The following is a 9,273-nucleotide window of genomic DNA, read 5'->3' as shown; positions in this document are numbered from 1 at the left end:
GTGGAAAGGAAGAAATAATCGGTATTGACCATAAAATTTCATAAGGTATGGTGATGACTACCTCAATTCTCCTGGTCATGTAGACGGAGTTCACAAGCGCCAACACTCTGCAATAGGCTACAGAATAATCTGGGAATACACAATGAGTTATAATGACTGAATACTATACTGTTCGTCTGCTGCAGCTACTAACTTACAGAATAACATGGTAATGAAGATTGAGTTGGAAAATGTGAAGATGAATTGTTTTGATTGAGATTTATGCTCAGCAGTAAATAAATTACTATTAGAGCATTCGACTAGTTAAACAAAATATTTTTGCTTGCATTTTGCAGCATAAGCCAAATTGAGCAAAAATTTGCAATTGTGGGACACAGTGCTTTCGCTTCGCTTCCTCCACCATGCTCCAAGCTTCTTCCAAAGCCATCAGACTTGGGATGAACGAGGTTTCCAGTTGCTAAATTGACTCCACGTTTCATTAGCCACTTTCTTGATTTTCTTGTAACTACCTCACCCGAGAAAACACCCGAGAAAAAAAATCTTAAAACTTCATCCGACTATCGTTTCCGCTTTTTTAGCAACCCTTTTTCTGTTAATGTCTTAAGCTTCTGCTTTTTTCTGGCTTGTGCTTTCTCTTCAAACCCATCATCTATCATCTTCATAATTGCCACTCGTCTAGCCTTGTACACCTGCAATTGGTAACAAATTCAACTTAGCACGAATCAGCTTGAGTTAAATAATTTACATATCATACAAGAAATTCAAACATCAAAATGATACTTGGAGACAACTAAGTAGATGAAGGTTAGTTTGTCAAATGGCTTATTTTTAGACACGCAAAATATATACATGTACAAATTTGCTTGTGTGCACATAAAAACACACAGATAAGATGGAGAAAACATAACATCATGAAATCAGCGTCTGCGACTAGCTGTTGATAGATGCCGATCTGCCACCCATTACCAGCTCTACATGTAATGATAAACAAGTGGGAGCCAGTTGATTGTAAGAGAGAGGGGCAGCAACTGGGTTTTGGAACAGAAATAACATGAACGGTAAAGTCATTGAGAATAATTAGAGAGGAGAAAAGGCATGTGAGTGTACTCTGGATTCCTCGGTGGTTTGACCAGAGCAACTTTTAAGTGATCTAACACCTTGGCTAACTATATTCTCTACTTCTCTCAGTTCTCATTACTACCAAAACTAAAAAGGAACAACAGAACAATTTAACCAAGTCAAGACAAGTTGTCCACATTGCAATACTCATTTGCCCACCAATTGCATGTCTTCTAAATTTATTCAGAATTTGAGTCCTCTCTTAGTTGAATGCACATATCGGCAAATGCCAGCTAATATGGTGCCCATAAGAGAAACTGCAAACGGAGCCTGCCAGGAAAGGTACAAATGCTTTTACTAGTCAGAACCAAAGAAACCAGATCTGTTGAGGCCCAAGTGTAACAATCATATACCTCAAAATGTAACATCAAAAGGTGTACAATTAGGCATGGAACTACAGTTTCTAATTCTTTTTAAAATGGGAAGAAAAGGATGGACTATATAAGGAACCAAGATTTAACAACATGAAACGTATAGCTCCATCATAAAAGCCAACGAAGTCCTAATTCACTCAGTGAAAATGTAGCAGCACAAAATTAGATTTCCTTCCCAGATAGAACTGAGCTCTGGTCAGCTGCTGATATTCTAGAGTTCTGATAGCAAAGATTGAAAAAGCCTAACATCTGAGTGGCATGGTGTGAATTTGCTCAAATGTGGACCCAGCTTGGGTAAAATTCTAAGTAAAACCATTGCAGCTTAAATCAGGTTGGCTCTAGTTGGGAAATTAAGGATCACCCAAAATGTATGAAGGTGCATATTTTTCCTGTGCTGGTCCGAAACTTATAATTCAGTAGATTTCCAAGTCCCAATCGCCACCCAAAAAACTACAGTCAAAAATATTAAATCAAATTCTACATACGTATGAAGTACAGTAGACCAAGAAAAATACACCAAAACAATGTCTGCATGGAGCTAATTATAGAAAGGTTAAATTGAATTCTTGAACCAGTAAAAGCAGTTAATTAGCTCTGGTCAAGTTATGCAGTCTCAATAATATACAAAACACTTGAAATTACTTACCACAGTATATCACAGTTCAACAATACACATAGGCCAAGGCATGTTTATGAAGCCTGCAAGCTTCTAAAGCATTCTTTTCTTTTTTTGTCCATTCTATTAGGCTATCCAAGGTTCCAAAATAGCAAGATCCATGAACAACCAATAGTAATACATGTCATACCCATCCTAGTCTAATTTTCAGCTGAAAAACAACCTGAGAGTCTATGCTACGTAGCAATCAAGGTAGAACAATAACTTATACCTTGGCAAAGATACCAAAGATATGGAACCAAATGACAAATGCATGACATTATTCTGTTAAACTCAGCAGGTAGCTAATGTTAAACTAACACACAAATTAAGAATCATACCTTAGTAATATCTTCAAGAACTGTCTTCTCTTCACATTCATACTCTGTTAACTGTTTTCCAATAATAGCCTCTATCTCATGAATAAGATCCACATCATTCTGCACACAGTCATCAATATATGACTCTATATAAGATTAAAAAGAACAAAAATATAATATATTCACAATATGAGCTATGGGACAATCGGGCACTATTCAAAAATACAGTTGATGACATAGGATGCGGGTCAGTTGGGTCTCAACCAATTTCCAAACGGTCTATATATGACAGTGACTAATGCATCTTGGTTACGTCAGGATAGATGACCAACTTGAGTTTGCTCTTCTTCAGGGACTTTTATGGTTAGCAGTTTAAGAGTCTTAACAGAAGAGTGTAGCTATCATAGTAACCAACAAAATATTGACTTCGATTAAGAACAAGTCTCTAGAATCATATTATCAAGAAGAAAACAGGTGTTTAAGTATATATCTGGTCCAGAAACCTATGTTGTAGTTATGGAAATTAGTTTGTTGAAAAAAATGTGGATATACATCTCTCTTATTGAGCTTCTTCGGTTCTTGCTCTCTCATTTTTATTGATTCTGTTATCCTTTCACAGTTTGTTTCTAAATTAGTTGTCCTGTGTATTAGCCATTACTAACAACTACAATGATTTCTTACTTTCCCAGTCACAGTAGCCATAGGTCTGATGATTCAGTATGCATATCTTGGATGACAATTAGGATCTGGGTATTGTAGGTACTAAGAGTGCATGCATGCTAGATTGTACAGGCTATAGGGTACAATGATTATAACTCAATTTTGAAGTCAAGATAGCTACCACTTACATAGTCCACTAATCTTTGAACAGACAAATGATTGCCAATATATATTGATTAGTTTACAACTTAAATTGAGGCAAAATACTAGATCATGCCGTTAAAAATCATCTCTTCGTGATCACTCAAAGCATGGACGAGAGGTCCTCAAAAGGTATTAATTTTAGTCATATGGTAGGCACTAAACCATAAAAAAAATTATGAAAGACATATATGTTTGGTTTAATGTCTCATGATTTTATATTGCCAACCCTTAATACAGCTCATAGTTACTGCTGGTTAAATGTCAGTTGCACTAAACCTGTGTGACAAAACTTATAGATAGTCCCCCTCTGCCAGCTCTTGCAGTTCGTCCGACACGGTGAACATAGTCCCGCGCATACCTTAATGATTGAAAAGGTTATAACAAGCATACATCATCAATCTGCTGTACCGAAAGAATACAAGAAAACAATTCTAAAAGTTTGCTCGTAATCTACCTGGGAACGTCATAGTTGATAACAAGATCAACTGTTGGAATATCCAAACCACGGCTAGCGACATCAGTGGCAACTAAAATAGAAACTTGACCAGATTTGAACCGGTTCAATGCAGAAAGTCTTAAAGACTGAGACTTGTGAGAATGCAGAGCTACCGCAGCCTGATCAAGTTCTTCTAAGAGCAAACTCAGAAGGTGACAATTTCTGCATGTATTGAACCAAATATCAATAGTCTCACTAGCTAACAGAACAATACTGAATATCAAATTCATAAATTTTGTACTAAATGTGTCTTCTAAAACACACCAAGAGCTTCAAACCATACAGGAAAAACAGTATCTTGCATAAAGGTGTCCACTAGATAGATTAACTTAGATTCAGAAGAACTTCCAATAGAAATTACAAAAAAATGTTAATTCGTCAGATTCTATAAACAGATTTTCTTTAATATTCCTTTGTAGTTTATGTAGTGGACAAGTAAACGCTACTACTAAAACAGGCTATGAATATAATGGTCAATATTGGAAAAAAAAAGAAGTCTTTATCAGATCATGTACGATGTTTTTTGCATAAATACTAACATATTATCACTAAGAACACACATGCTTGTATTCACAGTTTAAAAAATGTTGAAATTACACAGAAAGAATCCATGTGCTAAGTCGAGTGCAATTGCTACTTATTTAATACAAGGCCCTGATAAAACTGAGGTTTGAACACTTGCCACACAAAAAAAAATACAATTAGCAATCTATGCGGGTCAACCAAAATTTTAGATAAACTACCTAGAAAATCTAAAATGTCATGTGACTGAAATGTCCAGCTACCAACCATACCTGCAAGTGGAAACAAATACTATCACTGAACGGATATTTTTTTCCTCCAGATTTGACAAAATGTGAAACAGATAAAGATCCTTCACATTCTTTGGGATAAAGATGAATTTTTGTTCCAAAGAATCAACTGTCTTAAACCCCTCATATGCCTCATAAAAGTAAGACCTGTTTTGGGAAATCTCAAGCAAGGCGCGCAACTCATCTGTCATCGTAGCAGAAAACAAAAGAGTTTGACGGCTCTTGGGCAAACATTTAAATATTACTCGCAGTTCCTCCTCGAAGCCGACATCCAAAACCCTGTCTGCCTCATCGAGAACTAGAAACTGAAGAAATAAAGAAACATATAGTTAGCATATTTATCAATGATATATTGAGTCCATAAGCAAATAAAACTTCAAGATACAATGTTAAGAAAGCAGATAACAAGGAGTGATACAAAAGCATTTACAGGCTGAACAAAACAAAGATGGATAACATTGTTCAGTGCAACGGCAGATCAATTTTCAATCATACATTCCCTCACATTTTCTCACAAAAAAAAAGGAGCAAACATATATTTTATCTGTGGTTGATCGCCTAAGATGTCTCAGAACATGAACAAACAAGAAACATCTTGATCATTTCTAAACTTCCATATGGATTGTTCACCGAAAGTATGTCCCCATACAGTACCTTGATTCACAATCTGATTTGGACGTAGTGATAGGCTGAACAAAGTACCTCAAGTTGCAGCTTATCCTACTACCAGGCTTCAGATAATTTCGACTAGTGCAACTAAAATCACTTTTAGGTTAGAGCTACTAATGCTAGGTATAGCTAAAAAGCCTACCCTCATCGTAAATAGGTCTGCTTATTGAACCAAGTTCCTCACAATTACAGATTAAGGACACTCAAGCATTATTTCTACAGGTTAAATCAATGCAATATGATACAATGGTACACAACCCAACAAATTAAATCCCAAATCCAATAAATTGCATAGAACCATCATAAACCCACACCAATTCAATGAACAAGACAGAGTACAACGTCAGCTAATCTGTGATTTCCTTCATTTTTCCGAGGGTAAGCTATTCTATGAATCGCCAAGAAGAAGAATTCATAAGTGGCAAAACATTGCATGATTTTTCAAGACTAGTAAATGTTCCCACCTTGGTCTTTGAAAAAACTGCAGGTATATCAGGGTCTTCCTCGAGAAGGGTCTTGATCCGCCCTGGGGTCGCAACTACAACATGTGGCCGCTGTGCGAGCGCCCGTGCCTGACCGAGCATGTTCATGCCCCCCACGATGAGCGTGCACCGGACGTTGAGCGACGAACCCAACGCCCGGAACTGCTCGGCGAGTTGGCAGGCAAGCTCCCGGGTGGGTGTGACTACGAGGGCGAAGACGCCGTAGGGGTCCTCGGCGAGGCGGTGGAGGATGGGGAGTGCAAAGGCTGCGGTCTTGCCGCTGCCAGTCTGGGCGATGCCGAGCACATCGTCGCCTGCAAGGATCCGAGGGATGCAGCGGCTCTGCACGGGGGTGGGGCGCTCCATGCGGAGCTCGCGGCAGGTGTCGATGGCCCATTGGGAGAGTCCGAGATCAGCGAAGGAGTCATTGCCGTCGGCCTCGGCGTCGCCGCGATCGATGTTGCTGCAGGTGGGATCCGAGCGATGGGGACGGAGGGTTGGTGGCGGGGGTTTGGGCTTCCGGGCAGAGGAGGAGAAGAGGCGGAAGGGTTGGGGCTCCGATGACTCGTCCGCCATGGCAGGGACGGATTGAGTCAGGTCACAGCCGCCGATCGATAAGACTTGTTTCGAACCGGTCGCCTCCTCTTGGTCTTTTAATTGGGTCGGGATAGATGGCGGATGCTTCGAGATCTGTGACGCCCCTGGGCATGCAATCCGATGGTGCAATCGCCTCCATTAATTACTCTTATATATATATATATATATAGGAATAATACAAATATATATATCTTTAATAAATTATTAAAGAGTGCCATAACTTTGAAAATAATTTTGAAAACGTTATTGTCGAAAAGATATTTTTGTCCATGTATCATCATCATCATTATCAATCGCTCTAATTCGTCCTACTAAACATATCCCTATTTGCTTCATCCTAACATAAGAAAAAAAATGGTGCAGAAGCGATAGCATTCATCGTGAGCAAAGGCATAGTTATCCATTGTCATCGACCATAAGTGACTAAAGAGTGTGACTCACTCTTATCGTGTGTTGGGTCCAACAAGAGTCATTGCACATTTATTGTTGGGTAGGTCTGGTAGATATGAAGGTCCCACTCTTGTCATTATGTCTTTATATAATAAGTTCTCACTCTCAACAAAGATAAAGGGTCGTAAAGGTCATAACGATGGTCCATTATGGGAGAAGTTCGATAGGGAATAGGAAAGAAAAGACAACGTAGAGTGATGCCAAAGGAGAAAGACGAAGGGCAAGAGACAAAGGGAAAAATAATCATTTATGGAAAAATAAATTTTTTTGTTGGAGCTTTTTCAAGGAATATATATAATTGAGGATCATTTCAAATTGTAATAACATACATTATAGAATTATACAATATGATATTGACGTCTATTTAACTCTATAATTAAAGTATTTGTATATGTGAAAACATAATATTAGGATGGTTACATAGTTCTTTAGAAGTATTATATTATTTATTAATTACGTTTTATTGCGATGGGAAAGCCTTGAATTAATTAATTGCTCGAAAGAAAAGCGTTGAGCAATGGACTCACATTGAAACGAAAGGGCATAAATATATAATTACTAATGTTCTCCAAGTATCAAAGTATCATTTATATCTCAACAAGTAGACTAATAAAGAATTGCAGCAAATAGACATTACTACTATTTATGGATCATCATTTATGTCATTTCTTAACATATTGGAGCAAATGCTTGAGGCACCCAGAAATCAAACCCACACTCTGACGAGCACAAAAATGTAGCAAAGGTGGAGATGAGGGTTGAGAATTAAGATCAGTCGGGTTCTTTCTCGGGCTTCTTATTCGGGTGTAAATTGTAGAAAGCATTTCTCTATAGCCAAACGTTCGAACTGTGAGCTTAACGATGCAGATGCGTTTTCTTCCACTTAGTTCTCCTCGGTCTCAGACACTGCAAACAGCCTCCTTTCCACATAGGCCTGAGAACTGTAAGTGCTTCCTCGTGAGCTCCGAAGCCTCGTTTTGTCTCACCTTCTCTCTCCTTTTGAAGCTTCTGTTGGTCTTTCGTCCAAGTGCTCTCCGGATATCCATTCAGGTGCCTTCTTTTGGCTATGATTTTACCTATATCATCTGCTAATGCGTAAAGAAGGTTAAATGCTCTCTGATAGTTTCTGATTTGCAGCTTCCTTTTCTTCTCTTCTCTGTGAATCTTTTTGCATCTTGCATCAACCGAGAAGATGTCTAACAGATGGAAAAGATGTGTGGTGTTACTACTATTCGTTCTCTCAAATGCATCAGGTACTGCTTCTTTAACTCTATACCGCCCTATCTTCCTCCGTCTCTGAAGCAATATTGTTATATGAGAAGTGGATTCAGAGGTAGACATCATCCGATGTCGCACTACTGCAGCTTGTGCATATGGAAAGGAGCAGATCGATAGGAATCTCCAACCCAGGCTTGTCGCTGAGAAAAGACTGTCTTTTTCGGGGACCAGAAGGTCTCTGAGTTCATCGAATCTGGTGTTTTGTGTGGCAAACTCCAGCGCCAGCCCAAGTGCTTTGAGAAGTGGATTGGATTGGGCGTGTGGACCTGGTTCAGCAAACTGCAGCGCTATACAGCCTGGTCAGCCTTGTTATCGAGACGACAACTTGGTGGCCTTGGCTTCCTACGCCTACAATGACTACTACCATAAAATGAGAGCCATCGGTGGAACCTGTGACTTCCGCAGTACAGCCATGATCACAGCCACTGACCCTAGTAAGTTCTCCCATCCCGTCCTTCTCTCTTGTTGTCTGCCTTCTTCACTCATGGAAAATCTCGTGTGTTGTCTCGTCATTCCAGGCCATGGTTCCTGCATCTTCACTGGAAGGTAATTGGCTGCTACAGATTCATGTACTTTAAAGCATGAGATGAACAGCTTGTTATGGTCGTATACTAATTTCATGTGCTTGGAAGGACAGCCCAGGAAACACAAGCGCAGGCCGCAACGATTCAGCTACAGGGCAGCCACCCTTCGTCCCCGCTGGCACTGATGGTGCCATGCCATTACAAGTTTTCAGAGCAACCTATCTGCTTCTCATAATACTGCACTTCGTGCTCTGATAAAATGTAGTGAGACTTGGGACATGATTCGTGTCACTAGACAGGATTAAACAGGGGAGAAAAGAGAATGATGTTAGGCGAAAAAGTGCACTGATGCTCTTGTAGTTTGGACACCTTTGTGTTGACCTCGAATGACCATGGTTAACTCCATTGATGGTTGTCTTCTCTTTCATTCACTTGTATACTTCAAGCATTCTAATGGCATAGCTATAGGTGTTAAACTGAACCATACTACTTGCTTTATAGAAGATATGTTCTCAGAGGTTAATAGAGGCATTAAGTTTCTCCAGAAATTTCAGGAAGTAGGAACCTTAGGATAACATTTGTAAGGATTTAGAGCACACAGAATCAATGAACTCATCACAAAGAATAGAAATT

The 9,273-nt window shown here is 39.2% G+C and overlaps 2 protein-coding genes across 7 annotated transcripts; one reads left to right on the top strand and one right to left on the bottom strand.

Moving 5' to 3' along the window:
* Window positions 1-218: 218 nt before the first annotated feature.
* Window positions 219-6,473, bottom strand: LOC103984682 (DEAD-box ATP-dependent RNA helicase 36). The gene is made up of 6 exons (XM_009402232.3): window positions 5,774-6,473; window positions 4,623-4,945; window positions 3,787-3,990; window positions 3,609-3,690; window positions 2,490-2,588; window positions 219-689 (listed from the first exon to the last, which is right to left on the bottom strand). Exons 1-6 carry the CDS (start codon window positions 6,365-6,367, stop codon window positions 558-560), a joined length of 1,434 nt encoding a protein of 477 aa, XP_009400507.2. The 5' UTR covers window positions 6,368-6,473; the 3' UTR covers window positions 219-557.
* A 1,059-nt stretch (window positions 6,474-7,532) lies between these two features.
* LOC103984814 (glucan endo-1,3-beta-glucosidase 1-like) lies at window positions 7,533-9,045 on the top strand. Of its 6 annotated transcripts, none has more exons than XM_009402373.3 (5): window positions 7,533-7,888; window positions 8,031-8,091; window positions 8,203-8,550; window positions 8,635-8,662; window positions 8,754-9,045. In XM_009402373.3, the coding sequence occupies exons 1-5, from the start codon at window positions 7,700-7,702 to the stop codon at window positions 8,893-8,895; spliced, it is 768 nt and encodes a 255-aa protein (XP_009400648.3). In that variant the 5' UTR covers window positions 7,533-7,699; the 3' UTR covers window positions 8,896-9,045. The 6 variants fall into 6 exon arrangements, with proteins under 6 accessions (XP_009400648.3, XP_018681748.2, XP_018681747.2 ...); XM_018826203.2 differs by having other exon boundaries at window positions 8,170-8,550; XM_018826202.2 differs by having other exon boundaries at window positions 8,161-8,550.
* The last annotated feature ends 228 nt before the right edge of the window (window positions 9,046-9,273 follow it).

Source organism: Musa acuminata, chromosome BXJ2-5 (genome assembly GCF_036884655.1).
Source record: "Musa acuminata AAA Group cultivar baxijiao chromosome BXJ2-5, Cavendish_Baxijiao_AAA, whole genome shotgun sequence".
Lineage (NCBI taxonomy): Eukaryota > Viridiplantae > Streptophyta > Magnoliopsida > Zingiberales > Musaceae > Musa > Musa acuminata.
This window is presented reverse-complemented; position numbering and strand designations above follow the sequence as displayed.